At 35.7% G+C, this 20,301-nt stretch overlaps 1 protein-coding gene across 2 annotated transcripts in view; it reads right to left on the bottom strand.

Annotated features, from left to right (window-relative positions):
- SESN3 (sestrin 3) overlaps nt 1–20,301 on the bottom strand; it is a 63,981-nt gene that overhangs the window by 9,247 nt on the left and 34,433 nt on the right. For both annotated transcript variants that reach the window (XM_019737544.2, XM_019737543.2), the window contains 8 exons: nt 16,860–16,925; nt 14,009–14,206; nt 12,196–12,378; nt 9,199–9,435; nt 8,368–8,542; nt 3,344–3,462; nt 2,326–2,516; nt 47–191 (listed from right to left, as the gene is read on the bottom strand). In XM_019737544.2, the coding sequence (XP_019593103.2) occupies nt 47–191; nt 2,326–2,516; nt 3,344–3,462; nt 8,368–8,542; nt 9,199–9,435; nt 12,196–12,378; nt 14,009–14,206; nt 16,860–16,925 (1,314 nt within the window). The remainder of the gene's footprint in view (nt 1–46; nt 192–2,325; nt 2,517–3,343; nt 3,463–8,367; nt 8,543–9,198; nt 9,436–12,195; nt 12,379–14,008; nt 14,207–16,859; nt 16,926–20,301) is intronic.

The following is a 20,301-nucleotide window of genomic DNA, read 5'->3' as shown; positions in this document are numbered from 1 at the left end:
CATTACTTCTTATATCTATGGTATAATGTTTAGTCATGAAACATACCTTTTCTGAGTGTTTGAACTGATGCCAGTAACTATCGTACATGCGCTTGGTAGTTCTCTCAGGATAGCAGGTCACTGTCTTAATGTAAACCTTCAGGCTTCGTTCAAGTAATTGATTAACTTCTCCATAATCATAGTCATCATACCTGTGAGCAACATGACAACAGCTTCACAAGGACAGAATGACAGTTTCTGATTTCTAAAGAAACATTTATTGTCCAGTAATTAAATACCAAAAGCTCATAAATCAGTTAATCTAACAAACATTTACTGAGTGCCTATATGTGCCATGTAGCTTCCGTGTACTCTCCTCGGCACGGTAACACATTAATGAATAAAACAGACAAAAATCCCTGGTCTCATGGAATTTGAATTCTACTGAAGAAAAAAGAAAAAGAAAAAAGATAACCATATAGTATGTCAGACCGTGAAAATAGCTATGGAGATAAAATGAAACTGGGGCTAGGAGGAAGGGAGCTGTGATTTTCAGATAGGATGAGCAGAAAGGTTTCGTGAGAACTGGACATTTGAGCAAATATCAGGAGAAGCAGAAGAAGAAGGAGCAAGAATAAAGCTCTAAGGCAGGCCAGTTTCAGGGCAGAAGGAGTAATCAATCCACTGTGTCCGGGGCTACTGACTCACATGAGATGAGCCCTGGGAACTGACCCCGGGAAGTAGCCAGCCAGAGGTCACTGGCAACCTCAGTAAGAGCAGTTTTGTTGGCGTGGGAGGAGTAAAAGCCTGCCACTATCGTGGGTTCACGAGAGAATGGGAGATGAGAAAATGGTGACAGTTAAACATACAAAATTTTTTGCAAGAGACTTGCTGTGCATGGGAGCAGAGCAATGAGGCAATAGATAGAAAAGCAGGCGGAAGAAAGGATCTTTTTTTTAAAGATGAGAGAAATAACGTCACGGGAAAGATCCCGTTATATACTGATGGGAAAGATCCAACAGAGTAAAGGTGATTCCGTAGGAGACAGAGGGAGATTGCTCAAATGGGGATCTTTAGATGAGAGGGGGTAGGACTGTGCCCACTGCACACAGAAGCACAGACGGCTTATCCATAACGAGAAAGAAGAGCCAGCAGAGTAAATGGGCACAGACGCCGATAGGAGGATAAGTGCAGAGGTGGGAGCTAGTGGGATTTCTCTTCTATATTTGCAGTTAATTTTTAACCCAAACTTAGTTAAAAAACAATACCTGAAGGATTTTTATAAGCTGTATTTAGTAGAATCCCACAGACAAATATAATCATAATCACATCTGTTATTTGTCTTGACTATAATTATTTATTGCAATTACAGTAAATAATATTGGTGTTTATTTTTCTTAAACAGGTAGGTATCATATCTGTGTTTGAAAATGTGATGATTCTGGGCTAACTTATTGTCTAGGATGGTAAATGGGTAAAAAGCACAAGTTACAGTTTACTGTCGTAATTGTGTCTTCTAGGTAGAATGTTCCATTAATAGTTGATTTTTTCAGGAAATTTGTGTTTTTCTTAGCTAAAATTATAGGAAACTGCTTTGCTTAACAAATTGAATTCTAATTCCATTCCACAAAGAATTTCTGAAATTATATCAGAGAGGATATAGTACAGTGTCAAATTGAATGTATTCATAACTGGGAATTTTGTTTCTGCAAGTCTGTCTCCATAAAAGCTTTAAAAAACCAGCTCAAAAAGGCACATTCTCCAGAAAAAGTTTTCCTGATTAGACCATTCAGTCTCATTCAATCATTTACTCACTGTCCTCTCAATGCTTACTTTTTGAATTTAGAGGCTACTGATTTATATTGACTGATAGTTTTGTTTCAGTGTTCTTATGTGACCTTATGTAAGCTTTACGAGGATGGAATCTATCCTAGCTTTATTTATACCCTAATTACCATTCCCTCAAAAATAAAGAAATAGATAAATGACAAACTAAATAAGCCAGCATTTATTACAGTGATCGAAAGGGACACAATACATGGTTTTTAATTGCCTAATTCTTCTAGGAAGGCTTCTCAAACTGAGTCTGATTTTATCCTATCCCCAAGGATTACTGATATTTTCCCCCTCATTAGTAAATTGTTACTACGGTATTTATATGTGCATGTTAAGATTCACAACAGTTAACTATAATAAAATGCTTTTCTATAAAATGGAATTAATTTTTTAAAATCAGAAATCCACATGTAACATTTTCTCCCCAGAACTGGATGCTCAACAGGATAGAAGTAAGACTCATGTCAGAATTTTCATTTATAAATGAAACTGTCTCCCCACTGAACATACCTGATTCCAAACATACAGTGAACGTAGTTAAATAAAGCTCTGCGCAGCATGGTTGTGTCAACATCCTCATGGGTGGCCATAGTGTTATAGGTGAGAGTGTAGACCATGCGAAACTTTTCATCCAGAAGATGTCCAATGTCAGAATAAAGTCTGTTCACCAGGGAGAACCCATGATTTTCCCAGGTGTAGTCCTAAAAGAATAAAATGTATCCACTTACAAAATGGGCATTCCTTATTTTGAACTCCAGGTTTTTATTCAATCCAACTACTTATGCAAGTAAGTGAAGACATTTCACATTTAATTCTAAGTTTATAGCTTTACTATGAAGCTTTCACCCCAGTTTGTAGATTGGAATGTCATGTTGTTTCCTTAGTGGAGTCCAGGGTTTGGCATGTTGGTGATATACTGGCTACTTCCTGTGGTCAAGCACTATACATATGATGCCCTAGTCTGGAAGGACCGCAGAAGATATAGGACTATTCCTATGTGACTAAACCTGCTCAGGGACATGGACAGCAGTTCGTCTGAAACAGGTACAAAGGGGGTCTGTCTTAATTAAAAATTACACTCTCTTTAGAAGCCACATCATTACTACTATGGCTGTGTTTTTCTAGGAAGGGGAAGGGGCCGCCCATATTCTTGCAACTACTGGTTTGTGATCTTGTGACAAAAAGCCTTTTTATTATAAATGCCACATATCACTTGATTTCCTCCCTGCTCCTCTCCAAAAAAAAATGGTATGAACATTATTATACAACTACTATGTAATAATGCAAGTAACTGAATAAAGCTGTTTCCTTTTACCTTCTTAGCAGGGAAAATGTTGAAACAATAGTTCACCTACTGGGACATCAAATTAGACTAGGCCAAAAAACTAGATTAAATAAAAGGATTTACAGATACTATCAAAATGACCTATTAATTTCTTTAGAAGTCAATTTATGCACATTACACAATTTCACAATTAAAATGACAGTATTTATCCTCTAGCTTCTCTGCAATAAAGACATCTCATACCTGAGCTCGGAATGTTGGCAAATGCTCTTCTCCTCGTCTGGCAAAGTCTTCATACCCAAAAGCAGGGTCTTCAATGTACCGGGAGACATCAGATGTTATAATCATGTCATCCTCAAAATCTAAGGACAATGACGAAGAATCTAGTGTTAAGGCAGCTACACAGTTACAACAAGGAAACAAATCCATTTTCCTCCACTGTTTAGCTTTTCCACGAATTTCCGAAGTGACAATATCGACTACAGGGCTAAAATTCAGATAAAACATTGACTGCTGAAGTTTTGAAAACAATTTTATCACCAAATACTGGCAATCTTAACATTTAACTGTAGTCGCTTGGGCAAAAAATTGACTAAATTGAAATATCTAAATAGGAGTAGCAAAGATCAGTACACTAGTTTTACTTATTGAGAAAAGGAAGATAGCACAGGTCTTTGAGTATAAAGCTTCAACTTTTGATCTCTCTGGGGGATGAAGTGAGATGTGGGGAAAGAGAAGAGATGAAGGTAAAGACCACTTGAGTGGAGTTTACTGTTAAGATAGGTTTTGTTAAAATTAGATGGTGTTTCATCTGGATGTACTCACAGTGAAAGTTAATTCATTTCTAGCTTACTAAGAAGCATTAGGGAGAAGGACTGGGAAAGAAACACAACAGGGAGGAAAGCGGACTTTCGGGTGCCACTGGTATTCTTAGTGGACTTGAGTGTTAGTTCAACAGGAAGGTTTCATTTGTGAAAATTCATTGACTTTTACACCTAAGATATATGCACTTGTCTCTGTACATGAAAATAAAAAATTATACAACAAATGGAGTAAATAATGTGCTAATGAGACGATGATTGGATTATTATCAAAGTGGCATTCAGGAATATAGGAAGACAATATCTTAAAGCAGCTGTCTTCTGCATACTTGATAATATTAAACATTCACCACTGAAAAATTGTGAATGCCCAATGCATCCAAATCTGATATAAAGGTAATTCTCTTCTAACTCACTTTTTTTAGGTTAATCCTTTTAATTACTTTTTTTCCCTGACTGCAACCACTAAAAGGGAAGGAACAACCTTTATTTACTACCTTCTACTCTTGAAAATGAACATAATTTTTCAAAATAAAAAGACTAGCTCCTTCCATGCAAAGAACAGTATTTTCTTAGTGTTTTAATTCATATTTATACATTCACTATTTAATAAATAATAAGTAATAAAACAATTTTATGGCATATTTAAAAAAACTATAATTCTTAGCTGGACAGTCTTGAGACTGGCATTATTGAGTACTTACTATATACGAGGTACTGTAATACGTACCTACTATCTAGTTTTTCTTTGCTTCATTAACACAAAAAGAAATAGCTACTTAAGAAATAAGTAAACTAATTGTATGTTACTAATACTATTGTCAATACTAAGTGTCAGTAAGAAATGCAATGTGGGTTAGTTTAAGGTGATGTGGAAAACTTGTAAACATTAAACTACTGAAATTGATTTGAAGCTTTGAAATAACTTTCAATCTCAGGCTCTCCCTAGCCCATCTCACAGCTACTGTGTTGTCTCCTTGTGCACGAGCACTCTATTCAGGTCAACAGAAATGCTTTACAAATGGTGTTTTTCAATATATTATCTCTTAACATTTACCAATGAGGTTATGTTTTTCTTAATCCAGCCCATCACATATTAATCAAGAGAAATGAAGCAAAACATGTAAAATGTAGCAGCGATTGCTGAGGCTGCTATGAAAGCTATGGGTTTTGTGGGTTGCAAAGTAAAATTAAACCAAGAACAGTGAGTGATAACTAAACTCTGTAAAACGGTTTCTCTCTTGAAGTGATCTTTCCCCCCACACTGTACAACCAGGTGGTTTCATTTGCCAAATATCGATACTGGAGTTGACTATTATATAGCCAGTTCCTTTGACTTTGATATTAGTTTTTGTTTTGTTCATATACATTTCAAGTTGTCACATGACTTTTAAACATTTTTAAATAAATAATAAAGAGTAACTAAGCAAATAAGATAAAATTTATCCTACAAATAGTATTCATTTATTCATTTTTAAATTAGGAGTCAATTAAGACCTATTTTCTAGACAATTTTGTCCACAGAAAGAACTGTACGAAAGTCTCTCACACCACAAATTTTTCCCCCCTAAATTTATCTTAAAAAGGTAGTTTTAAGAAAGTTGAAATTAGTACTCTGATCAACAAATCTAAAGCTCTCATTTTAATTCTACCTAAACAAATATTTTAAAGTCTGGACTCAAAGGAAATAGTATTTTGCACATTATCTGCATTTTTCTGCCCTTAACAGGTGGCTACTAACAGAATACAGAAAAAATTATGTTACAGTAATAGAACACCTTCCTACCTTGGAAAACAAAAAATAATAAAAGCTAATTAAACATTACACCAAGTTATAGAAAAACACCCCTATAAAATATTTTAAATATTTATTTTCTTCAAAGGCTTGAAAAACTATTTCTAGAATCTCTACATGTTATCTGGAATGCTTTATCACACTGGTCCAACCAATACATTTTTTTGTAGGAAAAAATTAGTTTCTATTTCCATTTTAAAACATGGTGAAGTCTATAAAAATGACTCAATTAGCCACTATACAGAGTCATTTTTCTATGTTATCTTTGTGTGACCAGTAAATTTAGTACTGAGAATGTTTAAGAGTAAGTAATGAAATGATTTATTTCCTTGAATGATTTATAAATGATATAGCCTCTCCTATTAAAATCACAACATAATTTTTGGCTAGGGTCTAAGACTTGCTCATCAAAATTCACTTTAGAAGACAGCAATCCCTGCTCAAGGGTCCAAGAAGGTAGAGACTGGGATCCAAAATATATTTCCATTATTAAAAAATAATCTAAAAAAAATCAAACGTTTATATCCTTCAAGTTCTAGTGATCTTAGAGAAGCTCCTAAAAAGTAATGTCTAAAAGCAAATAGATATTACTGAACTTAATACATGTGTCTACATTTTAAAATATTGGTTTACCTAGAAGGTTCACCCCAGGCTCATTAGTTTTCTTTGTCCCATTTGTTCTCCCTGGATGTTTTTCTAATCAACTCTTTTGATTTTAACTCCTAATTATATGCTGATAATTTTCAAAACTTTATCTTGTGTTTAAAGCCCTCTCTTGATCTTCGGACTCTCTGCTAAACCCTTGATACTCTAAGTGTGGTCTGCAGACTAAGCAGCATTAGTATCACTTGGAGGAGCATCAGAAATGGGGCCTCTGGGGTCGTAGCCCAGACTGGCTGAATCAGAATCTGGATTACACCCAGATTCCCCAGTGACTCACACGCACAGGAAAGTCTGAGAAGCACTGTGCTGGACATCTCCAGACTGGGTGCTTTACAGACATCTTAGCTTAAAATGTCCAAACTATGGCAGATTGCATGTTCCTTAAGGTTAGAAAAAACATGATGAGGAAGCCTCTGTAGACCTAACCAGCTACCTTGTCACATTCCCTACTTCGTGATTAATGTCCTAACAACACAGAGCCACTTGTTTCTGCAGCAAGCATCCTATTTCATACCATCGTTCGTGCCTTGGCTCAGGCTTGGATGCTGTTTACCACCAACTCCCCTGTCCCCAAGCCATTGCATGATTCCTTTGCACTCAAGATTCTAAGACTTAGCTTAGAGCCAAATGGCTGGAGGAAGTCATCTTCTAGGACCCTTTCTGTCTATACTCTTCACCCACCAAGAAGGGTTCTGGGTCCTCTTCTAGGCTCATTCATATACCTTTCACATTCTGCTATATATTGTAATCATTTATTTCTCTTCCATTAGCAACAACAGCTCCCAGGGGGCAGGAACCATGTCTAAGCCTGAAAATCTGAGTACCTACCACAATGCTGAGACTATCTGGGACACGCAATACATGTTTGTAAAATGAATATTAAACCAATAACTAAAACACTGAGTTTCCTTATTTGGGATTTCCTGTTGGTTAGAAGCTCTGAGAAACTGTTACTTACTATACTCAATTTGGTAGATAAAATCTTTCATAAAAAAAGGTCATCAGGGGAAATGATAAAAGGGGTTCTTGTTTTTCCTGGTAAAACTTCCAAGAGCTATTGGTCAATAGCAATGCTATGTTTAAAGGTAATAAACAAGTTATGGCCAAATCAATTACCCTCAGAATTTATGAGACTGATCTGCGTTAAGACTAGTCATTTTGAAGCCCTCTTTTAAACTAATGGAACTCTATTTTAAAAACAAATATTATGTAGATTGATGACTTTGAAGGGTTTAAACTTTCTGTTGAGTCTATGCTATTTTAATAACATTTACTATGTTGTGTTCAATGTCTTTTTTAGTCATAATTGAAAAGTTTACCTCCTGTTTCAAAGTCTCTTAGAAAATTTAAAAAATGTGTTTTTAATTAAGACTAGAGCAAAGAAGCCTAGCTTTTAATACAGAATAAATTCCTCCAAATTCAAGCTAAGAAAATGACCTAAATAATACATTTTTATAAAATTCCAAAGATTTCCCCCAAGAAATGCAAATGTAAGTGCAGTGTAATTTTAGAACTAATCTGGAAAAGAAAAGCAGCAGTGTGAGAACAATCCTCCTACATACTCCCCACCCACAGAAAAGGCAAAGATATTTTTTAAAAATTTATCTATTGAACCAGGATTTCACTTATTATCAAAAAACCCCACAAAAGTAGAATAAATTAAATATTCCTATCTAACTTTATAAGCAACTGGTCTGCTTTGAATAGCATTTTATCCAGGATACAGGATGGACTACAAAGCTGCAAGTTCCTCTCAACTGGATGTGAAACATAGTCAAAGATGCACCAACATAATAGAGGAATCAATAGCATCAGGTATACCATCTACAAGGCAGAGAAGGAGAAATAAATAAAGGGAACAAGGTAGCAGAATGAATTAGTTTTTACATATCTATGAGGAAAATACTGAAGGTGGACTGTCAGGGTACCAAGAACAGCTAAAGGGCAAAAACAGCAAAAAAATAAAATAAAATAAAATAAAAAGGCACCTGAATGAGGAAATGAATGAAAAGTATCTCCAGAGACCACGAACAGACTTTCTTTCGTCTCCTTCTCAAAACGAGTGGTCATTTCTTCCTGAGATGCCTCTTCATCTTCCCTTTCTTCTTGAAGCCTTTTCATTCTTTCCATCAAGGCCTCTAGCTCACTTAGAGAACCTACAATCTGGAGGAAGACAATATAACGTTGGTGTTAATATTAAAAATCATTTGAGTAAACGTCTATCCCCCAATGTCACCTTATTATGTACAGATAGTAGCATGGGCACCGTGATTAAGTTCCTGAGTGGGTTTTTTACTAATGCCAAAGAAAGTCCTATGATGTTTTCAGAAGTATGATGTTTTCGCTTCAGATATTAATATAGAAAGTTTATAAGTATAGATATATTTAATCTAGAATGCTAGCATTTGGTATATGTTAAATTATATGATGGTTTATTTTTAAAAATAAGGCAGCTTCCAATTTCCTACTTTTTGCTGTCATAAGATATATTTTCTATTGGTTGTTCCAGCGTCTTACAGACACAAATACATCATTCTGGGCTCTGCTGTCCAAAGGATCTAACAGGAAAAGCCTATGATCACTAGAATGCATCAATATTTTAGTCCTTATGATTTGTAATCACATCTTTCTGCCTTAAAAGCTTCTTTAAGACACTTCAGAACTTCACGTACAGATTAAATTTTTATAGTAACAAAAATAATGCAAAAATAGTTCAAGTATATAGTATCTTATTTAATCGGAGAATAAATTCTGTCTAGGTATTTTTAATGTTAAGGAAGTTTAAAGGCAAAACAGAAAAGACAGTTAAGAAAACTGACCCCAAAGCTGTTGCCTGTAAGAGATGCATTTTCTATGTTGTTGTCATTAGCAAGGTCACACACGCAGAAATTGTTAACTGATATTAGCCTGAATCCATTGGAGATTTCCGGATCTCTCTCTGGGTTGATGCCACTGCCAAAGACAAAGCTTGCCAAAGCATGATAATGTGCCAGCAGGACCACAGCGTGTACCAGTTCGGGCAGAGACCAATTATTTTCTCCAGTTTTGACAAGTTTCTGGAATAAGAAAGCAAGTCAGAGTGAAAATGCAAATCGTAGAATGCTATAAGGCAATTTTAGAAAGTACGGAACACCTACCAAGTTTCATACGTCCGTTTCTAGTAATAAAACTTAAAACTGTTTTAAAAATCTTTCACATATTAAAGATTTTTTGAGATAAAGGGTATTAATATTTTTATGACTTTTGATAATACCACCCAAAGAGCTTTCTAAAGGGATTGGTAAAATTTTTAATGCTTTTGCCAGTCTTTGCAGGATTATTATTAAACCTGAAAGGATAGCCAATACTCATCATCTCAAATTTCTCACCTCATATTCTACTTTTACTTATTTATTATTATCATTTCTTTTTCAAACAAACTCCTGAAGCTACTTTCACTAAGGTCACATATGACCTCCAAATGGCCAAATCTGACTATTTCTTTTTAGCCTTTATCCCATTTGATCTCTGCAGAATCTACATTGTCCTCACTTTCTTCTTGAAATTAATTTCCCTTGACTTCAGCAATTCCACTTTTTTTTTTTTTGGTGCAATTTCTACCTGAGATGGATCCTTGTTCATCTCGCTCACAGCCCCCCTTCTTTTTCTTGCTAGCCTCCACAATGCTGTTCTATGCATGATCTTTCCTTGTACAATATCTCCCCGGATGGATCACATTCCTTCAACTTGACCTCTGCTTATCTATAAATAACTACCCAATGCTTTTATTTCTATTCTTCCTTTATCTTGAGCTCCAGACTTGTGTTTCCTTCAGTAACTGGACATCACTACATGGATGCCAGAGTCTTCTGTCCTCGGGGCTGTGTATGAATCCTGCTCATGGCGTTGCCTTCTGCCCAGAGTCATTCTCCTGGCCCACCCTCTTTCTCCGTCCTCACATTCTGCCAGTCACCAAGTCCTGCTTATTCTCGTGTAGAATAATTATATGCAGTCTGATCCCTCCTCTTCATCTCACCAAGGCTTTTAAAAAAAATCACCTCTCATGGAAAATTTACTGCAACTGTTTTATGGTGGGCCACCCTCCCTGCTTCCAGTCTGTACCACTTGTAATGTATCTTCTGTATCAGTAAATATTATTAATTCAGCTCAAAACTTTTAATGATTCTTGATTCTTTATTGCAGTGATCTCTAAGCTCTTTTGTGCATATATGTTTCTGACAGTAACAATTGGGGGCCCATGCCCTAATAATTATGTACATGTATTTATAAATGAATATATACTTATAAAATACATTTTATATAGACTAGTTATATACATGTACTGTAATACTATTCTGAAATACACAAAAAACATAAAGGAGTATAAGAATACACATACAACAAACACACACACACACGCATATTTTCTAACATTTTGAAGGACTGTCTTTGTGCACCCATGAGGTACCATCATATAACTCTGGACACCATAACTTTCTGAGGATAAAACACAAATTCTTTAATACAGTATTCATTCCATTTCCTATCCTCCACCTTATATAACCATTTCTCCAAGTCAGTAACCTGAAGCTATTAACTATTTTTCCAACATATCATAATATTTCACACTCTCCTGTCTGGAATGCCCTCCTCTACCTGAAAACTCCTCCTACTTAGTCTTCAAGACCTGGCTCAAATGTTACCTCTTCCGTGAAAGCTCCTGATCCCATTCTCTTTCCTCCTACATTTATACCCTCTTGTGCTGTGACTACTGTCATTACCTCCCTAGACTGCTCTTCCCTAGACTCCGAGCATGTCCAAAGGCAGGGTCTATCGTTTTAGAGCCACCGATGTTCTGACGCAAATTAATTAACATGGGACATAAAAATAATGAGTAAGCCCTGTATCTAACTATTATGAACTAGAACATACACCTCAGGGCAACACTGTGCTTCACAGATTCCCAAATAGATCATCAAAATTTGAGAGTATACAGATTGACAAAAGCTAAGTTTGGCTTAACTGGGCAAATAACTAACAAAAAAGTAGCTGAAAAGAGGATTTTTTAAAAAGGACATTTCAATGCATTAGAAGCAGGGATTTTAAATACCTAAGGCTCCTACTGATCATTTAGATGACTGCTCCTATTTATTAAATAGTTACCAAGTACCAAGCACCGTGTTAAGGATATTATATCACGACCTCACCCTGTAGGCCTTTGATGGAAGCTCCTTTTGAAGTGCAAGTGCTCTAGTCAATCACAACCCTATTTCTCATCTGAGCCCTAGCTTCTAGAGGCAGTTAAGCGTTCACACACCAGCTGGCAAATTACTTTTTATCTGCAAAATCGTTTTGTGAAAATCTTAAAATTATGAAATGTTAGCACTAGAAAAGAGTTTAGAACTCATTTAATCTAGGCCTCTTATTTTATAGAAGGAGGAACTACTGGGCCCGCATAAGTTAATTCAGTAAAGGTCACACACTGGTGGTGAGTAATGGTAGAGACTGGATCCCAGGTACCCTATCAAGCTAGTGTATTTTCTCTGTTCTACCTACTGCTTGAAAATTGAAATCAACTTTTCCTGTAGCCACTCATTAAAGCACTTCTACAAGCTAATTACTGATTATTTAAAGAGAAGTATCCATTTATACTTAAATTAAACCCACTGACTTTCTAAAGTTATCTTTTCTACACAAATTAATACACCATTATTTTTCAAGTTCCTAACATGCAAATATTTAAAATTAAGTCCTAAGCAAAATACTTAACGAAAAAATGAACTCTTAATTAGAATCATTAGTAAACATCTTTTTTATTTCAGATAAACACTCAGTACCTGAATGTGCTCTTTCGTGATCAGCCAAGGTCGGTGTGCTAGTAGCTTATTTATCTCATTAAGATTTTTCAGTCTTTGTGGTACATATTCCAAACCATTCAGCCACTCAGCAATACCTCCTGTCTTTAGAAATTCATCCACATGCATATTTATTAAGTAAGAACACTGATGTCGAGCGGCAGCCTAAAACACAAAGAGTTAGCTGATAAAACCATCGTGGCAGAGTCTTACGCGACTATTTCTACACAAAAATATAGGTGGAATTCTTAATTTTTATAGCCAATATTCTTTTCTTACAGAATCCTCCTCCTTCTAAAACTTCCATCACAATGCTGCTATAGATTCTTGAATCAAAACATGAAGCTGACAGTTGTATAATCAAATAAATTGTCACATCAAGCCAATTCCTGCCTCATCTAGAAGGTTGATACTGGACTGGTCAACCTAGAAGACACGTTCTTGTTTTGTTAAGAAAGTACATGTCTGCTTCATTACGGTAAATAATATGAACTGTATTATTCTATTTAAAACATAGTAAAATCTCATTAACTTGTATTCTAGTAACTCGGAATGCATGCTCATTTGGGTAATTCTCTTATTGCCTTTGAGATAACTGTGATATCAGTGTTATCTGTGCACATCACCCTATTGAGAAGACACAGAAGGTCACTGACCCCTTCCTTCTTATGCAGTCAAAATGAGCCTTTATAATGACAAGTTGGTAAATCCATGCGAAGCAGACTCTTCACCACTCCTTTCCTCAGGGCTCCTTCTCAGTAAAACAGTATTGTTGTATTTCTATTCTCTGTATCTTGTTGCTTTCCTAGTTTATGACACTCTAGGTCTGCTTTTACCCTTACTGTCGTCAAAAACTTAGGCTAAAATTATAGTCTTAGTCAAGTGCGTCATTCAGTAAAACATAGTACGCTGCCCTTTTTTTGTTGTTGTTTAAAACTTCAGTGAGAGCATAAACAAGATAATCAAATTAAACTTGGTAATGACGAATCTGCTAACTCCGGGCTGGCTCCCCTAGTGCTGCCAGCCCAGCTGCTCTAAATCTCCAAACATACGGCAAGTGAATCATGTTCTCATTCCTCTTTTTCTCCAGAATACCGTTTCCCCGAAAATAAGACCTAACTGGAAAATAAGCCCTAGCACGATTTTTCAGGATGACATCCTGTGAACATAAGCCCTAATGTGACTTTTGGAGTAAAGATTAATATAAGCCCCGGTCTTATTTTCTGAGGAACAGGGTAGTTTGGCTGCAGCCAAGAAGCACTGCTTCTTTCTACCCTTCTCACTCCTGCTGCCTGGCATCCCAATTTATAATTCTCTCTGCCCCAGAACATTATGGTTAACCAGTACCAAATACTATACTTAAGAGCATTATAATTCATTTAAAACTTCATCTCTTATCCAGTCTCCAGTGGTACAAACTGACACTTTCCTCTTAGCCAAAATAGCGACATTTGTATGTAATAAAATGACTAAATAAAATGTCACAAACCACCGTTTCCTATTAATAAAAACAAGATACCAAGTACAAAAACAAAACTGGTGGGATATTACTTTGACTCCTACAAGCATCTTTAATCACAAGGAATTAAACGTGGAAAATGATTTTAGTGAAAATTAAAGGAGAAACTTTCAGTACATTGAGTGGTTTAAGCATTCAAAATGTCCCCAAGGAACTTCCAATTCTTAGTTCCATAAAATTACAATTAGCTCTCCACACCTACACACAGGACATTAGAAGGGAGAAGGATACGTGCGGGCGGTGCGCGGGCAGCCCGCAAGCGGGGGAAGCGCGCACCATGATTGCGATGTAGTGCCTGTGCGGGAGAGGAAGGGGGCCATCCATGCGCAGCATGTAGAACTGGCTCCGCAGGAAAGACTCCAGGTAGTGAGCGTGCAGGCTCATGACCTGGGTGATGTTGTCCAGGCGCCCGGATGTCGAGTATTCTTCCACCAGAAAGTTAGTACGTTCATCCACTGTGTTGGCTTGGACAACCTTACAACCAAGAAACCCAAAACAAAATAATTATTGAGAAGTAAACACATCCTTGGTTTTCATAAATCATGCCACTGTTGGAGCAAACGACTGTTCTTTTGATATTAACAGACACTGAAATTATGCAGTTGCTCAGATGAGGAACAGAAAGAAGAAAGAAAGCACCACTCATTTTTGGCTCTGGTACCACAATTTATTAAACAACAAATGTCAAATTATCAAACATTACACACACAGCCATGAAATTGGAGAAAAGAAGCTTCCATCTGCTTTGCCAGGAACATAAGGCAAAAAATTTCAGGGCCCACTTGCACGGCTATAGTCACACCAATTTGTGGTGAGGCAAAGGCAGTGGCATTTGATTACATACATTTACAATTTTCTCTCAATAGCCTATGAAGATACTCAATCGCATTATACTTAGACAAATATTTTCAATCTGATCCTTTGCTTGTTCTTGTTATTCAACATTTAAAAAGGCCTTCTGAAGTCTTTAGGGACAAAGGAAAATATGATAATTTGTAGGAAAGCGTTAATTGAAAAATTAATAAGGACACCAGAATACTGTCATTCTTGTTTTGAGCCTATCATGTTAATTACTAAAAACAAGGTAAGTTATTAAAACGGACATCCTCCATCTTAGGGAATCAAAAGAGCTAACTCAAAAATAGGTTATTTATATATAGCTTTATACACAATGACAGCTTGGGCATCACACCAAGAGTTGGCGCAGAAGGTGTTAAGAGCTTATTAGCACCTTGTAGAAGGACCCCGCTCTGTGGGAATTAACACACGAGATGCATATTTCTAGGACTGGTTCATTATTTACTGATATTTTAGAATTCAAGTTCTAGACTTAAAAAGAATGTAGTCCTTATTTTAGATAAGAAACAGATTCGAGTTTAAATCCAAGCTCATGCACCTAGTTAATAGCAGAGCCTGATCTAGAATCCAGATCTCCTGAAGTCCAGACTAAAGGACTTTCTTTGGAAAGATTCACACAGTTATTAAACAAACTCTGTTAACTCTTCAGGGCTGGCTTTACAGTCTCTTCTGAAAAATAACTACAATTTATATAAAAGGCACTGTTGCCTGAGAAAAATGTAATTCTGAAGAAAATATAATGTCTGAAAAGGGAAAATTGTGAGGGAGTGTTAATTACAATGGTGTAAAAAAGAAGCAATTGCAGTTCAGCTCATTATAAAGCCAAATATACTTTCATTTGCCCATTTTCCCCATTTTGTCAACTATAGGGACCAAGATGATTGTTGAAAACATAATAGGATCCAGATAAACTACATATAATTAGTATAAAATATCTGTTGTATTTTCCGTGGAAGTCTCTTCTGTTTAACTGAGGACTGACAAACATTAATAGATTCATATAGTAAGTCTATCCTGAAAACAGCGGTGTCTTCTGCAAACCAGATTATCCTCAAATATATGCTGGGAAAATGACTGTTTCAGGAAGTCATTATATATATACAAGGCAATCACTCTGCTAAGAGCAGTTTCTCCACCATGTGAGGGAAACAGGCACAAGCACAGCAGTTTCTCTAACGCATGGTCACCACCTGGATTAGCTATAGTCACTGAGCTCCAAAACATTACTGTTAATTTTCATTTAATATTTTCATTTAAATGGTAAGGTTATTTAAAAAGTGAAATGAAAATGAAGGAACTTCTGAGTCTGGCAATGACCTAACATGTATTATTCAAATTCTACTCATCACTTCCTTTCAGACAATGCCTGGCACATAATAGATGCTCTATAAATACTGTTTGTTGACTAATTTCAGAACTATATGGGAATAATGTTGGTGCTTTAAGAGAAATGACATCTCTGCAATAGTGCATCAGTATATATAACCATATTCAATATGAGTTATAACAACTTGAAGCAGAGAAAAAACTCCTCAATTAGTGGTTCCTAAGCTTTTTTTACCCCAAGTATATCTGAGAGGCATCTCGGAATCTAGAAGGTGCTGCATGCTGCTGTGACCTTCACAGAGATGTACATCCATGTAACAGGATAAACCTTGTACTGATTATAATCTCCTTTGTGTCGTTTTCATTTTACAAACTCTCTTACTTGCATTTACCATCTTGACTCCCCACACTCACCAAAGGTACAGATTGTACAGGAGATTCTGTAACATTCTGTGCCACCAAGACTTAGAACCAAATGAAAAAAATAACTACTAGTGATGTAATATCATGTTTTATTTAAGAACAGGTTTAATTGGGAAACTTAACAGGTTTAGTTGGGAAACTTACTTTTTCATTTCAAAATATCTTAACATTTATGTAACTTATAATCACTGTGAAACAGTGGCCATTTTAAAACATAAAACCTTTAGGTTAATATTAAATTTTATTACTGTTAGTAGCTTTGCTCAGAAGTTATATTTGAAATCAAATATGCTAAAATTTATGTTTCTAATCTTGCAGTGCTACCTAACTCTAAAATAAGATTATTATACACACAAACTTTTGAGTGAAATTGAAAAGAACATTATCTTTGTGGTTTTCTGACATGTAAATAAGAAACGAGAGTAAACCACATGTTTACTTCCATATTAAAAATTGAGATATGCTTTGGTACAATTATTTTTTTATCACACTTTATGTATTTTAAGACAGATAAACTTACTTCCTTCTCTGGAATAAAGGCACTTGGTCCTCTTGTCAAGGGTTGAGATACTCTGATTCTTTTATCCTGTTTTTAAAAGAAACGTTTTAAGTATTAATGATGACTTTCTAAGAAAAGTTAAATTGGTGCAAATTTATTGCTAAGGTACTGAAATAAATAGAATTATATAAAATCAGGGTAAGTGTTAGGTCTCAGATCAAAAGAAACCCATAGGGCCGCTGTGCCAATAAGATAACAGGGCAAGCTCCTACCAGCTGGGTGCCCAGTAGGCTCCCAAAATGTCATTTCCCTGTCATATTCTAAAACACCATAGATTTTTTTTCAGCCCATTGTTGACATGACTTAAAACCATCAACCTTCATAATAAAATCGTATCTACTAGTATACTAGTACACTGTTAGGCCTCAATTTGAAAGCTGAAAGGTTAAATTCAAAGAGGATTACATGCAACTCCCAAAGCAAGGACCAGACCGATTTTTCTGAATAAAATAGGAATAATCAGATTTAATATAAAGTTTTGAAGCTTAAAATAAGAAAAATATAAAACTTGGAGAGGTAGGGGTTAATTTAATCAAAGAAACGGGACAATTCAACAATGCTTATTGTCCCACTTAGCATTCTACTATTAACTGGCAAATTGCCAGTGGTATGCTGTTCAATTTTTCTTTTTAAGTTTTTGATCTTTTCTTAAATTTTTCTAAATTGAAAAATATTTTGGTGGTCCCATTTAAGTGTGAATATCTATAAACCACAGAAATTCTAATCGGAATAACTCCCTTCCCTGTAGCCACGTGGAGGAGCAGAACAGTCAGAGGGAGGCTCTCAGGCTTTGCAGTCCTTCTTAGCCAGGAGAAGAAGACAGGAGAGATGGCCACTTAATGTTCTACAATAAAAGTAATGTTCTAAAGTTCTGAAGAAGAAGCCCTCCAAAACCATAACATAAAAATAGGGGCCATGCCATGGTTTATAAATATTATAAAGACCGAGTGAGAAATGAAAGAACATGGTAACAGACGTCTACTGGAAAAGAGTATATTAAGCTTTAGGTGCCACCAAGCCCTCCTCAGGAAGCTTCTAAACTGAGGAAGTAGCTCACATGGTTCCTTATCTGAGGATGGTAATATTTATTTCACATGACCTTGTCTCCTGACCACAGCTGATTAGACCAATAAACACAGAAGCTGATCTCTAGCCCCTGGGGACCCTGATGAAAAAGTTCTGCCCAAATAGAGTTGAGGGTAATTAGCTGCATCAGTAAGAGACTAGAGTACTACAGGTAACTCTAGAGTACTAGAGTTACATGAAAGTAATACAACCTGACAGAGAGAAGAGAAACAAAATAGCACTCAGAAGCAGAGGCAAAGAGAAAGCAATAAAGAAGCACCAGAGTAGGCAAGGACAGAGGCCTGCTTCTAAGGGGAAAACCATTAGTTTCTATGGATTCACTAGAAGAAGTAGAGCCTATTTATGGGCTCTCTCTTCTTTCCTTCCTCCCTCCTTTCCTCTTCCTTCTCTCTCCAGAAAGTAATCTGAGTCTTTTTTGTTCCTTAAAATCAAACAGCCTACCAAACGCAAAATAGCTACTTTAATTCCTTTACTTTATTAGGAAGCAGTCACGAAACAAATTGGCCAAAGTAGGCAGTCAGGCATTCAACGATTTTTTGAGAGCTTAATCAGATACTCTAATAGCCACTGAGGATACAGGGTGAACAAAATAGATATGGTTCCTGCCCTCATGAGCTTGGCACACAATCAGCAACAATTTTCAGGGTCCTATCAAAATAAATATATTGAATAATGACAATCTTAAGCTGATAAAGTTTCAGAAAGAACTAAGCACCTACTTATATTTATAAAGTGATGACAAATATATCTCGATTTACTGTTCAAGTACAATACAGGACTCCATGTAAAAAGAGGTAGTTTAGAATATCTAATATTTGTATTTCTTGCCTACATCAACCATAATGTAGATTTACCCAGAAAAAAATTACTTAAAAGAAAAAAACAGATTTTTTTCCCCTTTGCTGGCCTCTGTAAATTATAAAAAGTAAAGTTTCAAATACTCTCTATATAACATAGCCTAATGCACTAGCATGTTAAGACTGATCATTTCAAATGAACAAAGCAGTTAGAGAGCCTGATTGTGAAGACAAATCATAGGCTTGAGGAGAAAAAGGTCAACAGGGAGACAAGTGGAGGCTTTTAATTATATTTATAAGAATTACATAAAATTCAGAGAAAATATAGGGAGGGAAAAATAAACTAAAAGTGTACAAAGGGACTTTGGAGACAGAAGTATTTATTACTAATACAATTTGTTTATAAAAAAAATCACTATTTGATGCATTTATCAACTGAATTTACCTTTAAATATTTGAAATTGTTATTTTGCTTACAAAAATATTTTCCAGAATAGATGTTTAAATCTGAAATACATTTTCATTACAAATGGAACTACATGTACTTAAAAAATATAACATCTCTTAGTTTTAACCAATTGATAAGCAACTGAAACTCAACTTCATTTGTGTCAACATTAGTTTGTTCATTTATTCAGCAAACATTCATTGAGCAGTTGTTTCAGGTACAATGGGGACACAAAGAAGGATTAAATTGGCAGAACTGCATGCAATTAATTATACATAGCATATGAAATATTCCATAGTAGTTCCATACACAAAGTGGGAAGACATCTTTGTAGCAATTAGTTTACTTCATAATTTCCCTATTGTTGAACATTAAAGCTATGTACAGTTTTCCCTATTACAAATAATGCTGAGTACCTTTGTACAAAGAGATTTGGGGGTATATTTTGTGGTATTTAGGATAGTTTCTGTAGGAAGATTGCCAGATAAGAATGTACTGGGGTTTAAGTTTTAAGTATCTTTAAAGTTCTTGTTGCCAATATGCTAACAAAAATGTTTTACCAATTTTATTTTAATCAGCTGAGAAAATGTCCAGTTAACCCATTAACTTCAAAAGTGAAAAACAGCATCCAAAAATGTGCTTGAAAATTTTAATTCTATACTTATTTGAGGTAAAATTTCCTAAGAGGATCTGCGGATCAGATCTGTGTTTCCAATAACACAATTCTGGGGTGATGTAGCCCCTGGGCCTGAGACAAAAACGAAACAAGACAAAAAACAAAAAATCTGCACAAAAAAATCCCATAGGAGAGATGATGTAGGCTGATCTAAGAGAGCTGTTCAGACCCTGCAGAGAAGAAAAAACTAATGTCATTTTTAAGTTTTACCAGCATGCATCCTTCGTCAGTTGTGTTTAAAATGGCATCACTACTGAAATGATCAGCCCAGTTCCTGCTTCTGTATAAGGAACATCTTTCCTCGTGAGGACTCTGCCATTGTCCCAGTGGGCTGCTTTGCTTATTTATATGAAGGTGAAAAACGAAATTTTAAAATTGATCAAAGTAACTCATAAA

The sequence above is a fragment of the Rhinolophus sinicus genome, linkage group LG06 (genome assembly GCF_036562045.2).
Source record: "Rhinolophus sinicus isolate RSC01 linkage group LG06, ASM3656204v1, whole genome shotgun sequence".
NCBI lineage: Eukaryota > Metazoa > Chordata > Mammalia > Chiroptera > Rhinolophidae > Rhinolophus > Rhinolophus sinicus.
This window is presented reverse-complemented; position numbering and strand designations above follow the sequence as displayed.